Raw genomic sequence first — 24,074 nt, 5'->3', positions numbered from 1 at the left:
AATCTGACATTATTACTAGACAGTCTATGTGGTTGCATTGATTTGGGGCTGTAAATAGACGTATGATCCACCTCAGCACCTGCTCAGTGACTCTTTATGATTGCGTTTCTTGTTTTTTGAATATCTCTGTTTGTTTACATTACTCATTTGCATTGACTGGGCTGAAATCTTATCCTGATTGGTCGGTGAGCTGAGCATTGAGTGACAGCAGGCAAATACAATCAAATGAGGTATCTGTCAAATCGGAGCAAAAGATATGGACAAAAAAGGGCATATTTTGCTTCGTGCCTTACAAGGGTCAAAGAGACCTTGGACTTATTCACTTGTCTCTGGACTAAGCACAACAGTTTTCATCTCAGGAGAATCATCTCTTTGGACTTCAAGGTAACTATTCACACTTAAAATTAAAGTTGCTTTTACAGTAGTTGTTATTAAAAGTACTTTACATTGAGCTAAAAACAGAATAAAACATTTAGTGGCCAAAAGTGATACCTGGTCTGTTGACATCTTCACATTTGATTCATATATTATTATAAATGTGTTAAAGATTTTGTCAACATATTGCATAGTTGTGCTTGGAGTCAATAGTTTTATTTGAGATAATTACGCAATGAAACCTCATTTTTGGCCACATGCAAAAACAAGAGAGAACCAACCAAATATTAATAACTGATTATGTTGTATTCAATGTTTGCTTCTTCCTGTCAGCTATTTGTTTTTTGCATAGTAAAATAAAATTTGTAGCTGTAGTTTGCCAAATAATTTTGTCAGATAACTTAAACAAGTTTAGTGTTTCGTTTTCCCCTCATATTTACTGTATATTGTCATATTTTGATGGTTTCATTGAACGGTCATTAAAAACAAATATTACCTTTCCGACTTCACTTTTGGACACTCTGTAAGTGTGCAAAATACTGTCAATAATTTCTTAAATATTGAAAAGACCCTATAATGATACTGAATGAAAGCTTTAGCCCAGTGTACTGATTTCTCTCTGGTGTTTCAGTCTGGTGTCACTGTTGAATCATGCAGAACACATTCAGAGCCGTCACACACTCTCCAGGGATACTCATCTGGAGAATCGAGGTACGTTTTGAGTCTATCAGCAGTAATTGATGAAAAAATAATTTTTTGATACATAATCTATTAAAGAAACATAGGACTGACATTTTTACATTCCTACTCAATAACAGCTTGCAATGTGCTGCTTGCATATATAATGTATGAGAATATAAGCCAACTATTGTATTAATGATTGGGTATGTGAAACTTGCAACTGTAAGTTTTAAAATAATTGCATTGACTTTTTGATATTCTTCATTGTTGCAGCTCCTCTCTTTCCAGTCTGTCAGTAATGCTCTGTTTAGTTTCTATGAAGCCCCTCCTTCTGAAAAGCACAATGTGCTCTGATTGGCCGGCTGGAGCGGTTGTGATTGGTCAAGCGCTTTGAGTGTGTTCGGGAAATATGCCGCCTCTTACCATAACCGCCATAGACTGTAAAAAATAAAATGGACCACACACCTCCATTCTCTCCCATAGTAGAAAAGTGAAGCCGCCAATGTACACAAAGAAACCATCATTGGAAAAAAACGTATTTGCTTAGTTTGTCTCACGTCCCATTACATTACATGGAAGGGGCGGGGTTTATGACCTATACTGGGACCAACCACCTGGGGGCGATAGAGATGCTCTGGCTTCACTTTTCAGGACTTGTGCCGAACGTTTGGTTTCAACAGACTACTAACTAACTCAAACAGGCCCCGCCCCTTTTTGCATATGCCTTGGGCAGGAATTATTTAAATAATTATTTATATTAAATATCAGGCTTCTTTCTTTCTCTGCTATTCTTGTGAAATGCAGTATATGAAGCTTAATATTTACAACACTGAATGCAAGTGAATACCAGTTTGGGGAGTAACTTTTGTATTGTATTAGTCATCTGATCAGAGTTTTTAAACAAAGGTTTTGGACAGGTTGACAAAGTTTTCTAATAAATTTCACACTGTCACTGATTTTTATCCAGAAAATGGATCTTGTATTGGTCCCGGAAAAAGCTCACGGACAGTTTTATGAAAGCGACTGCTATTTACTGCTCTCAGTAAGTATACTCTTCCAAATTATGTTGAAAACATTGAAACAAAATTAAATGTTATTTTCTGTTGGCGGTGCTTATAGACGTCTATATTACCACTTATTCAGAAACTCAGCTGCAGCTTTATGTTTTACATCCCATGTCTTATATGCAGACACGCAAAGGTGGCAGATCTGCGTACTATGACATTCATTATTGGATTGGTTCCATGTCTACAATGGACGAACAAGGAGCCGCTGCTGTCTATGCCATTCAGCTGGATGAATTCCTGGGCTCCTCACCTGTGCAGTACCGTGAGGTTCAGCACCACGAGTCCAGCATCTTCTGTGGATATTTCAAACAGGGCATCATGTAAGCATCTGAAACACCAGTCCACATCTCATTTGGTCAAGTAAGGTTATTTCTTTGAACACCGTTACTGACAATCCTCATTTTGGCTGCGTGAGATTCTCCAGCTTTGTTGTTGTTGAGCTGTTAAAGCTCCACCCTCTTCTGGAAAGGGGGCGGGAGCAGCAGTTCATTTGCATTTAAAGGGACACACACAAAAACAGCATATAATAAATGATCTGTGGGGTATTTTGAGCACATTCTGGGGACACCAGAGACTTATATTACATCTTGTTAAAGGGGCATTATAGGCACCCTTTAAGATGACAGAAAGCTACAAATATTTGTCTTAATGTAGTTATAAGTCAGGAGGTGTGTCATCAGGAATGAACCATGTGGAGACAAACACTTACAACGTTCAAAGACTGCTGCATGTGAAAGGAAAAAGAAAAGTGACCGGCACAGAGGTGAGGAAACTAGTCTTCTAGTTCTAGTTCCACAGGTAGCCAACCAAAATGGTTCTTTATGTCATTAATTACCTTGAGGGTTTAGAACCTCACAACACTTTGTCTCATCTTGAATGTTAAAGTGTCAAAATGCTTGTGAATTTCCATCAGGGAACTTTTCTCTAGATAATTAATAATATCATGCTGAACAAAAAGTGCAGAAAGGAGTGAAATTATTCAGACTATAATTCTCAGGCTATAAATGATTAAATGTTGTGCCCAATTTGCAGGTGGAAGTTAGCTGGAACAGCTTTGACACTGGGAGTGTCTTTCTGTTGGATCTGGGCAAGACCATTATCCAGTGGAACGGCCCTGAGAGCAACAAACAAGAACGTCTGAAGGTGGGCATCTTTTATATATGAGCAATATCACATGAGTAGCCGTGGCTGTATATCAGCAAAGCTGTGATTCGGCCGTAGGCACTAGGGCCCCAGGCAATCACAGTGTGCTGATATACAGCCATTTCGCACGGCTACTCGTGTGATATTACATTTATACAACAGTTCGACGGCACGAGTGTGTACATAAATAAGAAGTGTCTTTAAAAACCCTCTTTTGTGAGGAACTACTTCCTTTCGCCCTGGATTCAAATCTCAAGTTGACTGTTTAATAGTCGAGCCCAAGCCTTCGTAACTAATTCTAAAACGTATTATGAGAGAAATTGGCTGAGCGAGTGTTTGACCTGCATCTAGATGATATTCTTCAGGTCAATATTATATTCATAATCACAAAATCAGTTTGAATGTCTGCTGAGTAAAGCGATATCTTTGTCTTTGTCCTTTTAACATTTAAGACATTTCCATGACAGCGCTAGTCAATGCATTTGTCAGTTGTGTCTCGTAAGATGTTGTTTAAAGTAAAAACAATGTCCTTGTTTCCTTGTTTCAGTCCATTTCAATATAAAAGTCTTTGCTGCCAATTTTCACTGAAGTCGAAATCACTAATGGACTCTTTTTCAATACCAAAATATATGGCATGTTATTTACATAAAATATTATTTATTGAACAGTTATATTTACATGAACAACAATAGCCATTATAACAGTATAAGTAGTAAAATAGGAAATAACACAAGCAAGCAGTTCAGTCAAACGTACAAAAGGAGTGCTCTAGTTATTACAGGATTTAATTTCAATGTAAATATAAAGTTATAACCTTAATATAGTCCTTAAGCCAAATGTTGTTGTTCTAGAACAAGTAACATATTAATAAGACCAAAGATTGCCTGTTTGATATACCCCAAATGAATTATACCTCATGTTTAAACACTATCTACATAAGAGCCAATTCCCAAAGCACTGGCCGAGATGAAGCCGAACGGTCGCTGATCTGAGATCTACACAACTATATTCTCACCTAAAAAACTCTTAAAACTACATTCCATTACAAAATAACAGTAGTATCTATAAAAATATGGTGGGTTTGCTCGTCCGCCATGACACTCGCTGTGAGAATGCTGACAGTGGAGTGATTCAAACGGTGAAATGGTTACTGTGGTGATATCAGTAGAATATCGCATGGCTGGAAAGACCTCTCGGCCAATCAGATTCAAACTGAGAGAGAGAGAGAGCATATATGTAACGTCATGCTGTTTATTGTTGACTGTAGGGCATGATGTTGGCCAAGGACATCAGGGACCGTGAGAGAGGGGGTCGGGCAGAAATTGGGGTGATTGAGGGGGATGCAGAGGCTAAATCACCTTTGTTAATGGAAGTTATGGTGAGCATTATGGGAGAACGGCTCTCTACGCTGCCCAGCGGGACGCCTGATGAAATATCTGACCAGGAGCAAATGGCGAAGCTCACCCTCTATCAGTAAGTGCCATCAGCTCGACTGTGTCCTTCTGTCAACTGTTTGTATTACACAAAATGTCATTCATCACTTGATTGATTAATTGGCTCCCCTAGTGTTAACTGAGTCTACCAGTCCTTACCTAATCTAACGAATCTCAAACTTTGAAGTGTGTCAGATGCGAATGGATCTATGAAGATCGCAGAGATCGCAACCAGTCCACTAACACAAGACATGCTGAATCACGATGTAAGTACACACTAGATCTACACTGCCCGGCTGTTTGGATTTAAATAGTCTATGAATGGATCATTATTGCTGTAATGATTATGTGAGTCCAGACCTTAAATTGATTGAAAGTCTTTGGGATGTGCTGGAGGAGACTTTACAGAGTGCTCACCTCTTGCATTGACAATACAAGATCATGACCAAAAACTGATGAAAATAAACATCACAACATTTATTTCCATCAAGAGGTGCATCTTTTTTTGGTCAAGATCTTCATGCTTCCTTTTGATTCTGATGAATCATGACATTGTCATTCCAAACTTTTGACTGTAACCTTCACATTTATTTATTTTTATTTATTTTTTTGAGGACTGTTACATTTTGGACCAGGGGGGAATGTCAATATTTGTGTGGAAGGGGAAGACAGCCAACAAGGCAGAGAGGCAAGCAGCAATGACCAGGGCTCTGGTGAGTTTCTTTTCATTTGAGAAAAGTGAATTTCCCTCTATTAATAAAGTGCTTAATGTCTTACATGTGTACTGAGGTTTAATTAGCAATCAGCTCGCCTTACAAGGTTGAACTACCTTCTTTGGACACCACAACTGCCTTCTAGACGCTTGCAAACAAATGATTAAATCTGAATTTTAAATGTTTAAACAATGACAGATAATAGAAATTGGTTACAAGAAAACAGAGGTGAACTTGTATGTCAAAATGAAGAACATTATCAATTTCATCATCATATTAAGACTTGGATTAAATATCAGATTCCCCCCAGCAAGCAATTTTGCATTTAAAAGATGTATAATAGCTGTCGAAACACAGCCCTGACTTCTAGGCTAAAACAAGGCAAAATTTGGGCTGTCAGTGAGAATTTAATAGACCAAATGAAACCAAACACATTGTAATCACTGTTGACTTTGCTTACATGATGGAATATCATATATCTCACAAGTTATTTTGCCAAAAATGTAACCAAATTCAAGGTTATTTTGGCTAGAAGTGTTCCTCATAGCTCGACTATATCGGGTCTATAGTTCACCGAGATGGTGAAATGATGGCTATTGTTTGCTGGGAGGTTACACTTTATTTCGATAGTCCACTTTAGACATTTTACTATGAGTAAACTATGAGTAACTTTGCAACTACATATCAGTTAACTTTCATTAATTTGCACCTACATGTCAAGTAACTCTCATTAGAGTATTAGCAGACTGTTAGTTGAGGGTTCAGGTTGACGTAGTTGTAAAGTTACTTATAGTCAGTAGAATGTATATCGGGGAGCATCAAAATAGAGTATTAGCAGATATTAAAGTGGTGGTTAATTATGATTTTACTTTTTTTAACTTTAGTGTGTAATGTTGCTGTTTGAGCATAAATGCTCAAAGTTCAATGCAAAGGGAGATAATTCTCTGTTTAAGGACTACAACAAACGGCTGGTAGGAACTACAACGAGCTTCTTCTCGGATTAGGGACATCACTAACCCTAAAATTTACATAAACCCCGCCCCCGAGAACACACAACAAAGGGGGCGGGGCCATGTTGGGCTGCTTTAGAGAAGAGGAAGAGTTGTTGTAGTCGAGTGTTGTTGTCATGCCGTCATTTTACGCCGGACTGCTTCACAAACGAGGGTCAATTCAACACAAAAGATGAACATGACGACACATGCTAGTGGATGAGTTGAATCAACTCCACAGCAACTACATCAATTTATCCACTAACCATTCAGAAACGTCTAAAAGTTGTAACTTCTTCCTGAGTCTCTCCATCAGTGTCGACTCCGGTTTGAACAATGTAAGGCTGAACACTTTCCTCATTTTGGCTGCGTGAGATTCTCCAGCTTTGTTGTTGTTGAGCTGTTAAAGCTCCGCCCTCTTCTGGAAAGCGCAGCTCAATTGCATTTAAAGGGACACACACAAAATCGCCATGTTTTTGCTCACACCCAAATAGGGGCAAATTTATAAATGATCTGTTGGGTATTTTGATCTGAAACTTCACACACACATTCTGGAGACACCAGAGACTTATATTACACCTTGTGAAAGGCTGCTAGTTGACATGTAGTTGTAAAGATACTTAGTAGATTGTCTAAAGTGGACCATGGAAATTAAGCGGTAACTACCAATGTGATTGATTCTACAGGAGTTCATTAAACTGAAGGGTTATCCACTCAGTACTAAAGTGGAGTCTCTCAGTGACGGAGGGGAATCGGCTCTCTTTAAACAACTCTTCAAGAGCTGGACTGTCAGAGAGCAGACAGCAGGTCTGGGCCGGACACACACTGTCGGGAGAATCGGTATGTGTTTCGTGATACTTACTTTCAAAGGTATGACTTTGTTTTATTGTTTTTAAAACCTCAGTTTGATTCACCTTCTATTTGTAACCTTCACTGATAAAAATGATTCTGTGGTGAAGTAAATACTACAGAAAAAACAAATGTAATTTCTACATGAAAAAGTTAGTTCAGTAAATAAAATTAAAATAAAATTAGTAAAACCTACTCAACATTTCTGATACTGGTGTTCCCATTTTTTGCTGTTTTCCAACTGTATTTACATGGTTTTATCATTGCTTTTGTTGTTTGGTTTAGTAACTTTCTACTTCTTCATTTTCTACTTAAAATTATACATTCACACTCAAAAAACGATCCGTTGAATGTTACCATCATTGTGTTCCCAGTAAAAGCAAACAATATTTGTAATGCCAGGTTTATTACAAAATATGGAAGCGTGGTTCTGCCATGGAATAAAACATTAAAAAAGAAATCGCAACTTTTTATCCTGCAATTCTGACTTGCGTCTTTTTCTCTCTCAGAAACTCGCAACTGCAAGAAAAAAAATGTGAATTTTGAGATAAAAAGTTGCATTTAAATTTTTATTTTTTTATTCCATAGCAGAAGAAAACTTCCCTAGGTTATTAGACAGCTAGATTAGGAAGCAAGCTAGAGAAGCGTTACGGTTAGCTGGGAAGAGAAGAGGAGAGGATCTAATCGCAGCAATAATTTATAAAGGAAATACACACAGGAATGATGTGAACCAAACAAAATCCAAACAGGAAGAAGATGATAATAATCCAAACAGGGAAGGGGGCAATAATTCAAATAGGGAACAGAAATGCAACAGCTTTACTAACATACATGTAAAGACGACGAGCGACACAAGACAAATACACTGCAGACTAACAAGGAACAGGTGTGAGTAATGAACCGCCACGGAAACAAACATGGGTAACTATATAAACAAAGGCAAACAGGAACAAACCACAGGAAGTGAACAAAGAGAACAATGGAAATGGAAAATGCACTTCAAATTAAAAGTCCTAGAACACACAAAACACAAGAGAAATTGTGACGAGAAGATGAGAAATGCAGAGGAGATGATAGAAGTTTTTTTTTTTGCCAATCACATGTCATTTATTCCACTTCAAAACTTTTCTAAGGAACACGTTATATAAAACTAAGGCTGTTTTGACAGTTTTTGCAAACCAAAAACAAAACATATGGTTAAACTTTATTTTAAGGTGACTTACTTCTCAAATACTGAGTAATAAAAATTAACTACATGCACTTACTAGAGCTACAGTTAAGGCTAGAGTTTGGTTTAGGGTTAGTTACTTGTATGTATGCATAATTTACTGTTATTAGTAAGTACATGTACTAACTGTATGTCACCTTAAAATAAAGAGTTATCAAACGTATTGCCATTAATGTTAGTACTAATGATATCTGAAAAAATGATTCTTCCTCAGTATTCTTATTTTTCAGAACAAATATCTAAACATTCTTAAATCAAGATACATTTACTGGAAAATAAAAATCATTAAAGATATTAAGCCTTGTTTTCTGACAGATTTATCAAAAAGAAGTGAATATTTGTTTAAAACAAGAACAGATAACTGCCAATGAGGTCAGAAAAACAACTTAATTCAAAGGGAAAACAATGTAATTTTTCTGAGCTCATTGGCAGATATTTGTTCTTGTTTTAAACAAATAATTCACTTAATTTTGATGCATTTATCAGAAAACAAGACCTAATGTCTTCAGTAATTTTGATTCTCAAGTAAATGTATCTTGATTTAAGAATGTTTAGATATTCGTACTGGAAAACCAGACAAAAATACCAAGCAAAACCATCACAAAGTGAACCAAATTTATTTGTGGAGGAGTGTGAAAATGTTATATGTGGAGATCATTGTGAAAGTTGTTTGTGTTTATGGTAGATCAGCTGTGAGGTTAATTTCAGATTAACATGCTTTTCTGTATCCTCTCATTAATTAGCTGATGTCCCTCAAGAGAAATTTGATGCCACTAGGATGCATGTGATGCCCGACATTGCTGCGCAAGAGCGTATGGTGGATGATGGCAGCGGACAAAAGCAGGTGAGGAAGAGATGATCATAATCTACAATCAGAACATGAGATAGTGGACATGCGTGAGAATAGAGTCATCGTCAGCTCTTCTCCATCCTCAGGTGTGGCGCATTGAGAATTTGGAGATGGTGGAGGTGAATCCTGAAATGCACGGATACTTCTATGGAGGCGATTGCTATCTAATTCTGTACAGCTATGATGTTAACGGCAGGAAGAGCCACATTCTTTACATGTGGAAGGTAAAGTAGCATTTCCTTTATAGAACAGAGCATATTAACCCCTTACACCCTGAAGGCATTTTTACTGATTTCATGTGGCATACTAAAAAGAATGGAAGCTTGTTTCTGCCACAAAATAAAATCATTTAAAATATAATTGCAACTTTTTAACTCACAATTCTGGCTTTTTTCCTTGCAACATCTGACTTTATCTCGACATTCTTACTTTATATCTCATAATTGTTGAGTTTATATCTCGCAATTCTGACTTTATGACTCGTAATTTTGAGTTTATAACTCAAAATTCTGACTTTATAACACACAGTTGTGTTTATATCACAATTCTGACTTTATATCATGCAATTGCGAGTTTATATCCTGCAATTCAGACTTTTTCTCAGAATTGCAAGAAATAAAGTCATAATTGCAAGATAACTCACAATTCTGATTTTTCTCTCAATTCTGAACTTTTCTTGCAATTGTGAATTTATATCTCATAATTCTGACTTATTTTCTCAGAATTGCTTGTTTATTTCTCACAATTCTGATTTTATAACAAATGTGAGTTTATATCTCGCAATTCAACTTTATGTTTCGCAATTCTGAGAAAAAAACTGACCTTTTTTATTTTTTATTCAGTGGGGGAAAGAAGTTTACCTATAAAAAGGTAACGCTTTAGATTACAGCCCGGAAATACTGCGTAATTACAACAAATTTACAGCGTAACTTTCAATAATTATAGTGTAACTATACAGTAAGTATGTGTAAGTATAGGGGAACAATATGTAAAGTATCAGGAATAAAGGGGTAACAACCAGGAAAATAACAAATTATTTATTATATATATAACATAACTAACGGGTAAATATGACATTACGGGCCGTAAATTAAAGTGGAGCTTGTTACCCTTTTATTTCATATAGTTACAGGGTAAGTAGCCAAATTAATAAAAATAAATAAATAAATAAAAACGCAAACAGTCATATCACTTGGAAAACTTTATTTGAAAAACAACTTATTTCAAAACAGATTTAAAGTTACAAAACTTCTTATTTGTTTCTCTTGCTTGGCTTCCTCCTCCTCTTGTTCCTCTTCTTCTTTCTTTCCACTGATGAATCTTAAGAGGGAATCCCATTTGCTATTCTGTTTTTAAAAATTACAGAACACCCGGAAATGTGCTCACCGTTTACTCATCTTTTACCCTCATGCCATCTGAGATCTATACGACTTTCCTTCTTAAGATGAACACAAAAAGGATTTTAGGAAAAAAATAAATCATCTGGGAACGCTTTATAATGCAAGCTCACGTGTTCCTAAAAGTCGAAGCATCAAACAGCACAAACAGCAATAACTACAGTAATCCATACGACCCTAATGGATAAATCGATGTCTTCTGAAGTGAAACGATATGTATTTGTAATAAAAATACCAAATATTTGAATATTTTTAAAACTTTCGACCAGCTGTCTTCTGCGCGTGCATGCGAGGGTTGAGAGTTCATGCGTGACGTAACTTGAAGCGTGACGTAGGCATGCCGAGAAACTCACGCAGATGTTGGATGCCGACAGTTTTTTTTTTATTATTATTATTTTAGTAATGCTCACAACAAAATACACAGAATAACAGATAATGAGAATGAGAAACAAACAACAGAATAACAGAGACGGCAGTTCTCGCGCGAGTTTCACACGAATCTCCCGCGAGAACGTCATGAAAGCTTCACGCTGCTTCATCGAACCGCATCGAACGCGAAGTCGACTCTCATGCAGGCGCTGGTGACAGTTGGTCAGAAGTGAAATGAATAGCCTAAACCATGAGAAAATTTCGGGGCGTACTGTATTTTCTTATAATACAGAATAGCAACGGGATTCCTTCTTAAGATTCATCAGCTAAGAAACAAGAGCAGGAGGAAGCCAAGCGAGAAACAACAACAACCAAAAAACGGACAAAACTTGTTACTTTCTGTCAGGACTTTAGAGTTTGAAATGAAAAGTTGATTTAAAAAAATGTATAATAAGTGTTGTAGACCTGTTTTTAATAAAGTTGTTTTTCAAATAAAGGTTTCGGAGTCAGTGATATCAGATTGTTTGCATTTTATCAATTACTTACCCTGTAACTAAATGAAATAAGAGGGTAACAAGCTCCACTTTAATTTACGGCCCGTAATGTCATACTTACCCCTTAGTTATATGTCATAGGTACCCCTTAGATATAAAATATTTACAGTATAAATAATTTGATATTTTCCTGGTTGTTACCCCTTTATTCCCAATACTTCACATATTGTTGCCCTATACTTACACATACTTACTGTATAGTTACACTATAATTATTGAAAGTTATGCTGTAAATTCGTTGTAATCACGCAGTATTTCCGGGCTGTAATCTAAAGCGTTACCGTGTTACCAAAGATTTTGATCATGTTTGGAGGTTCTTATGCTATCAAAAGTTATGGCATCTGGAACCACTGGCATGCAAAAGCACATTATGATAAAAATAATCGTATCATTCTTTCCTCAAAGGGCCGTCATGCTTCTCAGGATGAAATTACTGCCTGTGCGTATCAGGCTGTGACTCTGGACCGGCAATATGGTGGCGAGCCTGTTCAAGTGAGAGTCTCCATGGGAAAGGAGCCGCGCCACTTCATGGCCATTTTCAAGGGCAAACTGGTGATCTTTGAGGTACAGTAGCGAACCACTTGCTCTATTTAAAGAGAGATTTTAAAAGACATTAGGTAAGCGATCAGGCTGTCATAATTCAAGCATTAATTGCACTAAATGGAACATCTAGAGATAATAGTTCTGTGCTCAAAGTCACATTATGTATTCATGTTATAATCAAGATTCACCAGTTGACTTTTAATGATTCATTTGCTGCAGAAAGTGGTTCAATTTTTAATCCCATTCCAATTAACTTAATTTCTTGCTCACTTTTTTTGTTCGCTTGCTATTCCACTAGTTTTAAATGTAAACACCCAAAAGAGCAACATCAAAGGCTTGCCTTTTCAGATCACATGAGGATCACACGTTTTTGCTTTTAAAAACACATGCCTGTCACGATGGCTGTGTATATAATCCAAAGACTAGATGCGTGACGCAGAATGAACGATAAAGGGACTTTTAATTAACATGAAGAGCAATAATCACTGCACACATTAAACATTGATCGTATCTACTATTAAACTATTTTCATACCTATGAATCTTATTTCAAATTCATATGAAATGCAAGACTAAAATGTGTGTAATATATCAAAACAAAAACAAACAAACTCATCCTCTTCTCAATTTCTGGTTCAAACATAAATGGCTGAATAAACCAGTATTTCCACTAGCCATTTTCAGGCGTTTACTACTAAAGTTGACCAAGTGGATCAGATAATCTGAGCTGGTGCGATTGAGTGGAGGCGGGGCTAATTTGCATATTCATTGATCCATGCATACTAAATGAAGTGTAGAGTTACATTCAAGCTATTTTAAGGCATGAATAAATTATTTTCAGAGGAAAAAACATTTAAATATGTCATTTTAGTGATCAAAGATGAGTTTTAAGGGATACAATTATTTACTGCAGGGGGACTTTAACATTTTTGAGTATAGATCTGAACTTAATTGGTCGTAATTGGTGAATGCTTTGAATGATCTTTTTAAAGAAGACACTCAGTTTATTGCAGCAAAGCACTTCAAAAAATGAAAGTGAACATTATAGAAGTTTGAAATAAGTACTGAAATAAATATTTTTTTTATTTTATACAAAATACATTTAAATCATGAAAACTCTATTAATATATTTGGCCTTGGCAGACAAGATCTGCTACTACACTGCTGCTGCAGAGCAAGTATGGACTTTAGCTACTGCTAAAAGATACACTGGTACGCTGCTGTGAGCATGTAAGATTTGCTGCTGCTGCATAAATAGGCATACGTAAATCCCATAGCAGCAGATCCAGGCAGGTGGAGCTGGGGAGGTGGAGGGTTTCAGAGGAACTCTGATAGTGCCGCAGGACTAGCTTATGCAAACACTGAACCAGACTATTTAAATGTTGAGCAAGCAATTTCATTGGCTGTGGGATCAGCTTGTGCCATGCCGTAATGATGTGATTGCTTGCATATTGCATGTAAAGCGCCATCTAGAATTTCATGGTTGGACTAGATATTTTTTTATTTGCCAAAATATGTGATGGGGGAAAAAAGGCAATAGGGCAAAGTACTGCTACTAGGAACCTGACAGTTAACAGACTATGTTGTATCAAAATGTTTAAGAATTATAATGCATAACCTGATTTTAATTGAGTAAAACGAACAATCGTGTAATGTTATATAATCACCATTCCACCTACTTACTCCAATGAGATTATGCTTATTTTGGATACCTCAACATCTTTCAGCATGCAAAAGGCATTATTGGTCAAAGGCATCCATTTGAATTTGTATAAATTCCAGGTTTCCGAAATTGCTGTTGTCTTCTTAATACATTTTTTTCTCCATATCTAGGGAGGGACTTCCAGAAAGAGTGCCCAAGAGCCAGAGCCCCCTGTCCGCCTGTTTCAGATCTGTGGCTCTCAACCAAGCAATTCAAAAGCAATAGAAGTTCCAGCTCTGGTAGCCTCTCTCAACTCCAATGATGTCTTCCTTTTGAAAAGCCAGTATGGTGTCTACCTGTGGTATGGCAAAGTATGTAGACTTTCTATAGAAGCTGAATAAATTATGAGCATGACACTGATAATATTTTAATGGAAAAACACTCAGCAGCTGTCGAAACGTCCAGCACTACATTATTGGGAAAGCAGTACTAACCTCTCTATATACTTACTCTTCATAACCTCTCAGGGCTCCAGTGGTGATGAAAGAGCCATGGCGAAAGAGGTGAGCTCCTTTATTGGCCGAGGATCGTCGGAGGAAATTATGGCTGAGGGACAGGAGCCGAATGAGTTTTGGGAAATCTTAGGTGGAAAAACATCATACGCAAGTGACAGAAGGTATAGCGGACAAAGAATACCTATTTATATGTGTTGATAGATTCAATGGGAATTAACTGTTGATGTCACTTCTTCTCAAAGATTACAGATGGTCACTTCAGATCATCAACCACGCCTTTTTGAATGCTCCAATAAGACGGGGCAGTTTATTGCGACTGAGATAACCCAGTTCGCACAGGATGATCTGAGAGAGGATGACGTAATGCTTTTGGACACGTGGGATCAGGTAGAGCCACACTGATTGAACTAAAACTATACTCTGTTCATCTGTTATGAAATATAAGGTTTGGTGGCTATAGGTCTCATGGTAAAGTTCTTTTTCGTTGTTCACTTAGGAGTAAAAAGAAGTTTGCATATACTGTTAGTGAACATCCCGACGCATTTAGCTGAATATGTAAATATGTGCTGCGCGCTTTCCTCTCAATAACAAAATAAACACACAACAAAAAAGAGAAAACAGCAGTTCAGAAAGCATCAGATCATAGCGATGTTGATGTTTGCAGCAGCTCTGCAATTCAGACTCCAGTTACATCACATTTATACAGCACTTTATACAATAGACTGCTTTAAAGCAGCAGCTTTACAGTATTTAAAAACAAAAACAGTGTCAGGTTCACTTTCTATTAGAATTACAGCTTCAGTTTCTACTATAAAGCGTTTCTCACGTCTGACCTCGATGGACTGAACAGGAGAAAAGAACCGGAGAAGATTTATACCTTAAAGAAGGCAGGGCCTCAGAGCCACACCCACCTATTACATCATCAACACGGACCAATGGTAGTCCGAAGGTGTTTACCAGCTGGAGCGAACTTTTCTGGCAAGCTGTTTCAAACTCCAGAAACAAACTCCAAAATTTTTTTGAAATGACGTCACACCAGTTCGTTCTTTCATTTCGCTTGAAGTATATTGAGGCCTTAAAGGGTTAGTACACCAAAAATGAAAATTCTGTTGTTAATTACTCACACTTATGTCATTGCAAACCCGTAAGACTTTCTCTCAAATCCAAGCGCTTTCAGTCCCTTCATTGGGAGCAGTGCAATTTGCACATTCAAGGACCAGAACGATTGGAAAGACATCATTAAATTAATCCATGTGACTCCAGTGGTTTATACGGAGCCCCGGACATGACATGCAGGAAAAAAATAGCAGGCTAAATCGTGTGCACGGTTTAATATTTCGTTCCCTCGATTTATAAATCATGTGCATTTACTAATTCGAGGGAACAAATTAGTAAATTGTGCACACAATTTCATTTTGTGAAGGGCTCCGTAGGTTTAACCTCAGTTTTAAGTGCTTTGTTTGTGCAAAAAAACATAATTTACCACTTTATTTTTGAAAATATTGACCCGCAATCCAGTAGGGGGAGCACTATAATGCATGCATATTGTGTTGACTCAAGACCGGAAGTCGTTCCATGAACGTGCTTAATATAATATTATGATATTATGAACGCGATAATATTATTTTGTAAATATAGAGGTAAATTATGTTTTTTTTTTGCGCAAACAAAGCACTTGCATTGCTTCATAAAATTGAGATTAAACCACTGGAATCACATGGATTACTTTAATTATGTCTTTCCTATCGTTCTGGACCTTGAATGTGTAAATTGTGTTGCTCCCAATGAAGGGACTGAAAGCTCTCAGATTTCATCAAAAATATCTTAATTTGTGTTTTGAAGATGAACAAAAATCATGGGTGTGGAAGAGTAATTAATGACAAAATTTTCATTTTTGGGAGAACTAACCCTTTAAGGGTGATGTCCCCAAAATAACAAGATAGCAGCTGTCATAACAGTAAAAGATCTGATCTTTAAACACTTTTAAAACCCTAGAGTGCTTACTTCAGCATTTGGCTCTTCTAGGTATTTTTGTGGGTAGGAAATGAGGCAAATGATGTGGAGCGTCGGGAATCTGTGACAACTTGCCAGGAATACCTGCGGACTCATCCTGGATCCCGAGACCCCGACACTCCTATAATGATTGTGAAGCAGGGCTTTGAGCCCCCTACCTTTACTGGTTGGTTCACTGCCTGGGACCCAACAAAATGGAGTGTAGGTTTGATTTTCAATGAATTAACATACTGAAAAAGTTTACAAGCATACTAAGTAAGGAGTCATTTTCTGCAGATGAACAAGCTCTAACTCGCAAACTGCTTTTATTCTTGCATTAGGGTGGCAAAACCTATGAGCAGCTGAAGGAGGAGTTAGGAGAGATTACATTGCCAGCTAAAGTTGAAACTGTATGATCATGTATACCTTAGTATAAAGTTTTCAATCGATATTTGCCTTATTTGCATAAAAAAATGTGTTAATTAATCTGTTAATTTCCCCTGACAGCAATCCACTGATGTAGAGAACAAAAGCATCTCACAATATCCACCAGAAATGCTGATTAACAAACTGGCTGGAGAACTACCAGAAGATGTGAACCCCACCCAGAGAGAGGTGCGCTTTATTATATCTCTGTTTTAGTTTTCAGGAGCTTGAACAGACACTTGTTGCTATTAAAAAAAAGCTGCTTTTGTTCTAAATCAGGGGTAATGAATTAAAGTTTCAAGAGGTCTGTTCTCTATATTTCCTTCCCATCAGAGATCCGGACAATACTTGTTTGGAACAGTTTTATTTTGGAATAATTTCCATAATATTTTGGGCAGCAGTAGTACTTTATAATAGGAAAAAAACCCCAAACAGCCAAAATAGTCATTAAAGATGAGGATATTGGATCCAGAACCAAATCAGTGGTGTCTGAGATTTAAATAAAATAAAAAATAAAAAATCAACAGCTGAGTACAGTACTGAGCCTTGCGGTACTCCATTCTGAACTTCTGATATAACATCTCTTCATTTACTACTACAAACTAATAACGGTCAGATAAGTATGATTTGAACCATTCCAATGCAATTCCACTAATGCCAGCATAATTTTTAATTCTGTTCAAAAGAATGTTCAGTAGCACTAATAGAGAGATACAACTACGATCTGATAATGAGTGCGAATCATTAGTAACTCTAATGAGAGCAGTCTCAGTACTATGGTACGGTCTAAATCCTAACTGAAAATCCTCACAGATACCATTTCTTTCTAAAAAGGAACATAGTTGTGATGAAACTGCCTTTTCTAGTATTTTTGACAGAAAAGATAGATTTGAGATCGGCCTCTAATTGACTAATTCTCTAGGATCAAGCTGTGTTTTTTTAATAAGAGGTTTAATAATAGCCAGCTTAAAAGTTTTTGGTACGCATCCTGGTGATAAAGATGAATTAACGATATTAAGAAGAGGATCTATGACCTCTGGAAGCGTCTCTTTCAATAGCTTAGTCGGTATAGGGTCTAACATACATGTTGTTGATTTTGATGATTTAACAAGTTTAGACAATTCTTCCTCTCCTATAGCAGTGAATGAATGGAATTTTTCCTCAGGGACATTACAGTGCACTGTCTGACGCAATACTGTAGTAGATGGTTGCATGGTTATAATTTTTTCTCTAATATTATCAATCTTGCAAGTAAAGACGTTCATAAAGTCATTACTGCTGTACTGTTTGGAAACATCAGAAGTTGAAGCTTTATTTCTCATTAATTTAGCCATTGTAGCAAATAAATACCTAAGGTTGTGTTGGTTTTCTTCTAAGAGAGTCGAAAAATAAGCAGATCTATCAGTTTTAAGGCCTTTCTGTACGCAATAATGCTTTCTTTCCATGAAATGCAAAAAATCTCTAGTTTTGTTTTCTTCCAGCTGCGCTCCATTTTTCTGGCTGCTCTCTTAAAGGGGTGGTTACGTGTTTTTTTTCTAGGCTTGATTGTGTTTTTGGGGCACAGTATAACATGTCTTAATGCTTCGTTTTTTTGAAAACGCTGTATTTTTCACATATTTTATCTTTATTCTACACCTCTGTTTCCACTGTCATATGAACGGCTCGTTTGACTTCCTGCTTCTCTGAAGCCACTCCCTCCGACATACGCAATATGCTCAGATTGGTTAGCAGGTTGGTAACTGGCCCAGTCTATCGTGATTCGCTGAAGCGTCTGGAAACGCCACGCCCCTTACCATCCGTTATTACGCGCTTAGGTGGAAAGTAAATAAAAGCGCCTATATTGCTGTATCAAATTGAGCCGAATCAGACCCAGATGAAGAGGATAAAGCAGAACCTCTCCAATCGCGGCTTTTAAAGGACGTTTATGAATGGTATTTCATTTAGTATTTGTGTCAAAGTGTTTACATATGCTGTCACTGCTGTTTGTTAGCTTTCAATATACAGTTTTATCCTGATTAAAGCTTTCCTGTAGTAAATACATGCCTGAGTAGTCGCATTTTTGTAAAGGTAGCGCTTAATTTATAGCATGAACAACTGTTTGTCTATGAACATAGAAGTTTGTTAGTGTTTGTTGCACTAGAATTTAGCTAACTGGCTAGCAAAAACGAGTTGCTCTTTGTATATGTCCTAGATGCATTAAAAACAGCAACAGAACTATAACATTACGTTTAAAAGACATGTAAGTTACAAACAATAAAATGTACTTACAGTTTGAAGACAATAAACAGCAGCTTCTGCTTTTAAAGTGGGAACTGCTTCATCTTTCAGTAAAAGTCTTTGTGTAAATCCAGCATTGAACTCGTGTAGATTCAGGAATCTGTCTTCAGCACCGCATCCAGTGTAGAAAATATCACAGATAATAATGGGTTCTATATCTTTTGACGCGTCGCGTCGCGCAGCTCGCGTTCGGTGTAAACAACTCTTCCGCTTCCATTATGCTGCGCCACATGGCCTCGCCCACTTTGTTGCGTGTTCCCGGGGGCAGTGTTTATGTTAATAGCAAGGGTTTATGATGTCACCAACCCGGGAAGAAGCTCGTTGTAGTCCAAACCGCCCGTTTTTGTAGGCAATAAAATGCCATAACTTTAAAAAACATTGGGCCCTATAATACACCCGGCGCAATGCGACGCAAGGCGCAGCGCAAGTGTGTTTGCTAGTTTGCGTCCGGCGCCGTTCGCGTTTTCCTGTTCAGCGCCACGTCCTTAAATTAGTAAATGCATTTGCGCCAGGTAGTGCGCCCATGGGCGTGCTGGTCTAAAAAAGAGGTGTGTTCAGCCACATTGTCGGCGCATTGCTATTTTAAGGAGCTGAAAATAGACTGTGCCATAGACCAACTCAAACCTGGTCTAAAGTCTAAAGTCAGTGGCGCAATATTTTTTTGTTAGAGCGCGTTGGTAGAAACTGCACCTCTGGGCGCGTCCACAGTGCGCGTTGACTTTGCTTATTACACACAGGGATACGCATCACACAAACATGCCAAATATTAAAAACAAAAGGATTACAGTGTAAAAGAATATTATTGTGTAGGCTACATAAGTATAAAAATGTAATGATGAATAGTCATTGCGTGTATTAGAATTAGGATACCTATTTTCAATTCAGCCTATTACTACTTATAATGATGAACGAAACTGGCTAATTAATTGAACAATCTTGCCAATACACACACATATTAACTGACTGATCGCGCGGAGCTATTTGAAAGCCTGCATCCAACGCAGACGACTGAAAGATTGACTGGCCACAGGTAATTTCAGCAAAACATCACTCGTTGAACTCCTCAGTTGAATCGGTGTGTTTAATAAGTCAGTGTATTTTATAATGTTATATGTTATATAATATATAATTATATAATATATATAATGTTATATCCTGCTTGTGCCGTAGATGATCTGCTCGCGCGCTTTAACTTCGCGCACGAGCAGATCAGTTTCTTCGCTTGAAAAGCGTTCAGCTTTTCCGCCAACAAATTCCGGCATGTAAATAGCAATCCGCCATGGCGCGAGCGCATCTCGCTCTTAAAGGGAATGGGAGATCACACTCTGATTGGTTTATTGAACGTTACGCCCATTACTCATTAAGAGAATAGGGACAACCCATTTCAAAAATGCGCCCCGGCGCACGGACCGTTTTTCCGTCGTTAAAATAGCAAAAGTGGATTTGGACACGCCCTGAGTGCACCTGCGCCGTGCGCTTTACTCTTTGCGTTTAGATCGTTAAAATGGGGCCCAATATCTCCGTTTGCATTGAACTTTCAGCGCTGTAACTTTGCAGATACTGTTTATGCTCAAGCAGCAACATTACACACTAACTAAAGTTAAAAAAGTGAAATCGCATGTAACCACCCCTTTAAGGGCCTGAGTGTGCTCGTTGTACCACAGCATTGGACTAATTTCCTTAATCTTCTTTAAGCGCAAGGGAGCTAAAGTGCTGGAGAAGATAGAGTCAATCGTTTTTGTTGCAACATTGAGTTCTTCTAAGTTATCTGGTTGCTAAAGAGATGAAACTGATCAGGAAAATTATTTATAAAGCAATATTTAGTGGTAGAAGTGATATTTCTGCCATATTTGTGGCAGGGTGGTGGTTTTGCAATCTTGGCTAAATGAAGTATACACAAGACTAAATAATGATCTGAGATGTCATCGTTCTGCTGCAGAATTTCATCAGCATCAATATCGATATTGATATTAGATCTAAAGTATGATTACGACAATGAGTGGGTCCTGACACATGTTGTCTAAGTTCAATAGATTGTCTGTAAATGCCAATCTCAATGCATCTTTTTCATCATCTACAGGGATACATTTCATCAACAGTACTAACTCCGATAGAAAATCAGCAAATTCTTTGATAAAGTCTGTATGGTCCCCTGGTGGCCTGTATACAATAGCCAGCACAAATGTCAAACTGGATTTATCACTTACACTACATGATGTTACATAAAGCACCATCACTTCAAAGGAATTATATTTGAAAGACTTCTGAGTAATACTGAAGATACTGCTAATTACAGCAACAATTCCCTATTTGTCTTTCAGATGAGGCACTTGTTTATAACAATAACCTTGAGGCGTGGACTCATTTAAAGTAATGTAATCATCTGGTTTAAGCCAGGTTTCTGTCAAACACAGCACATCTGGGTTATGATCTGTGATCATATCATTTACAAAGAGTGATTTTGAACAAGCTTTATAATTTTTTCATCTGTATTATATCTGTTTTTATTTGTTGAACATCAATTAAATGTTTACCCTTAAAAACTTATTCGGGAACAGAGAGTCTCTATGTGATGATATCTAGGTGAAAGAGTCTCTGTGTGTTGGGATTTATCTGACTTCTGTGACATGAGTTGCCTCCTGCAGACAGACTGGCTGAACCTGATTATTTGGCTAAACAGGATTATTTTTCTGACCCCACTGGCAGATATTTGTTCAGTTCAACTTAGGTGGCCTTAAGTACTATGTATTTACATTTAAATTAATCATTAGATACAATGCACTTATTGTGTACATACATGTTTTACATTGTACTTATATTTTAAAAACACCTGCATGTAATCTGTAATTAATTTCTATAATTACATTTATAATTACACTGTTGACCCATCCCTTACACCTTTACCCATGCTTAAACCTAACCATACCACCAAACCCGTCCCTAACTTTATACCTGTATCTACTTCAATAGCAGCAAATGTGTTTGCAATATAATATGAACATATGTACATTGTACTTATTTTTTTGATGTAAGTACATAGTAGTTAAGGCCACCTAATATAAAGTGGGACCATTTGTTTGTTTTAAGCACAAACTCACTTCATTTTGATGCATTTTTCAGAAAACAAGGCCTTATATGTGAAGTCATTTTGCTTCTTAAGTAAATGTTTCTTGATTTAAGAATGTTTAGATATTTGTGCTGGAAAACAAGACAAAAACTACTGAGTCAGAAAATCATATTTTACAAACGTTGTACTGTTGTCTACTAAGGAAATCTTTTCGCCATTTGGATTTAATCAATTTCCAACTTACACAGAGACAGAGTATCCACATTTATCCAAATTACATGACGTGAACTAACCACATAACATGTAGTATATTATAGCTTTAAAAAATGGTTAGTTCCTGTCCTTGATTCTGATTGGTTTTATTCACGATAAAACATGGCTATGGCCGCTCCACCCAACAGTTCTGTGTATCACTACACAACACCCTTAGCAACCACTCTTAGCAACGTAAACTGTTTGTTCTCAGTTGATCTTGTTGTACAAGAGTATTGTGAGAAAAAGATCGAGTGAGCGAGTTTATTACCTGCATTCAGATTTAGCATTTTCCTTCAGGTCAGTCCTATGTTCATAATAAAAATCTGTTTAAATGTCCGCTGCGATATCTTGTCCTTTTAACAGTTAAGGGGTATTCCCGTGACTGACAGCGCTAGTCAAAGCATTTCTCAGTTGTGTCTTGTTCCGTGTTCACAACAAATCAGTCTTTTCAATGTAAAAATCTTCGCTACTGACTGACACACTCAAAAAGACAGTCTTTGCCGCCATCTAATGGCGTAATAATGTAACTTCTGTTGCTGTTCATAGTCAGGGACTATTTTTTCCGGTGGAAGGAAGGCTTTTAGTGAACTTTTACAACATGAAAGTTGCATTGATAGATATTTTTGGCTTTAAAAATTGATATTGTGTGGTAAACGTTTTATAAAAGCAATTAGGTACTTAAGGGTAGGGCTGTATCATGAATAAATCACGGCTGAAGGGGTTGCAGGCTCTAACAACGCCCTTCGGCCGTGACTTATTCACGATACAGCACAGCCTCTCGTACGTTATTGCTTACGTATATCACTGCCATATGGAAGTTACTCTCTGATTGATAACAGAATACTTCCTAAAGTGTAACATTGAAACAAGTGTTTTCTGCTTTGAAACAATATTCATTGTAAAATGTGCAAAAATAAACTTAGTTTAAATTGAATTTCCAAGAAATTTGACATATGGAATCTATATAACTCTTCCTGACAAAAGTAAAAATATTTTAGGCATGGCTATTGATTAATTGACCTCATTGATCCTGCTAGGTTCAGTGTAAATGAAGGTTGGTGTGCACATGAAAAAACATTGTTAAATTTTTGTTCCATTTCTTTTCTTTTCCTATGTGGTTTTCTGTCATGAATCGTTTAAGCAAATACCTTATTATGTAACCAAGTTTAAAAGCTTGTCGTATTTGCTTTGTGTTCCATCCATTTCTTGATTGCTCAGAAAATCTGAGATTTAAAAAAAAAAAAATAATGTAAATATACAATATTTATTCTGCTAAATTAAAAAATCTACACAGAACTTAACATGCATACTATGGAAAGTGACGCGGCACACTGTGCTGTTTAATGCAGTGGTGCTTTTTATACAGTGTTTATTTTTCCTTCTGTAAATGTTATGCATTTATAAATTCATGTGATTATTTCCATTTCACAAAACAGATTATCATAAAACCAAGCAATTTCCTGTGAATACATGCATGTCAACCAAAAGGAGTGCAGCAGGGAAAGAGAGATACATTTGACTAAAATATTTGAATAAATTTGAATAAAAGTGTGTTGCTACTTTGTTTAGAGCAGTGTGTGTGTGTGTGTGTGTGTGTGTGTGTGTGCTCCTGCATGTAACATTCTTATCACCTCATACACATTAAAACTGTTATTATTAATATTTTTGTGGTCAAATCACCTAAATTTTCAGATTTTCTGTCTCTTTTTA

At 37.0% G+C, this 24,074-nt stretch overlaps 1 protein-coding gene across 3 annotated transcripts in view; it reads left to right on the top strand.

Moving 5' to 3' along the window:
• Window positions 1–970: 970 nt before the first annotated feature.
• avil (advillin) overlaps window positions 971–24,074 on the top strand; it is a 23,516-nt gene continuing 412 nt past the window's right edge. Inside the window, exons 1-19 of one of the 3 annotated variants that reach the window (XM_067387575.1) lie at window positions 971–1,086; window positions 2,024–2,098; window positions 2,247–2,443; window positions 2,778–2,886; window positions 3,156–3,266; window positions 4,534–4,739; window positions 4,887–4,965; window positions 5,314–5,412; window positions 7,088–7,241; window positions 9,222–9,322; window positions 9,415–9,552; window positions 12,054–12,212; window positions 14,024–14,203; window positions 14,360–14,508; window positions 14,590–14,734; window positions 16,373–16,561; window positions 16,681–16,749; window positions 16,847–16,954; window positions 21,364–21,507. In XM_067387575.1, coding sequence (XP_067243676.1) covers window positions 1,027–1,086; window positions 2,024–2,098; window positions 2,247–2,443; window positions 2,778–2,886; window positions 3,156–3,266; window positions 4,534–4,739; window positions 4,887–4,965; window positions 5,314–5,412; window positions 7,088–7,241; window positions 9,222–9,322; window positions 9,415–9,552; window positions 12,054–12,212; window positions 14,024–14,203; window positions 14,360–14,508; window positions 14,590–14,734; window positions 16,373–16,561; window positions 16,681–16,749; window positions 16,847–16,954; window positions 21,364–21,411 — 2,376 coding nt within the window. In that variant the 5' untranslated portion in view covers window positions 971–1,026 and the 3' untranslated portion in view covers window positions 21,412–21,507. Of the gene's footprint in view, window positions 1,087–2,023; window positions 2,099–2,246; window positions 2,444–2,777; window positions 2,887–3,155; window positions 3,267–4,533; window positions 4,740–4,886; window positions 4,966–5,313; window positions 5,413–7,087; window positions 7,242–9,221; window positions 9,323–9,414; window positions 9,553–12,053; window positions 12,213–14,023; window positions 14,204–14,359; window positions 14,509–14,589; window positions 14,735–16,372; window positions 16,562–16,680; window positions 16,750–16,846; window positions 16,955–21,363; window positions 21,508–24,074 lie in introns of those variants that run through there. The other 2 variants (XM_067387574.1, XM_067387576.1) reach the window with 2 other exon arrangements.

This window comes from Chanodichthys erythropterus, chromosome 6 (genome assembly GCF_024489055.1).
Source record: "Chanodichthys erythropterus isolate Z2021 chromosome 6, ASM2448905v1, whole genome shotgun sequence".
Classification (NCBI taxonomy): domain Eukaryota; kingdom Metazoa; phylum Chordata; class Actinopteri; order Cypriniformes; family Xenocyprididae; genus Chanodichthys; species Chanodichthys erythropterus.
Note: the sequence above shows the minus strand (reverse complement) of the source record. Positions and strands in the feature narration are given on the sequence as shown.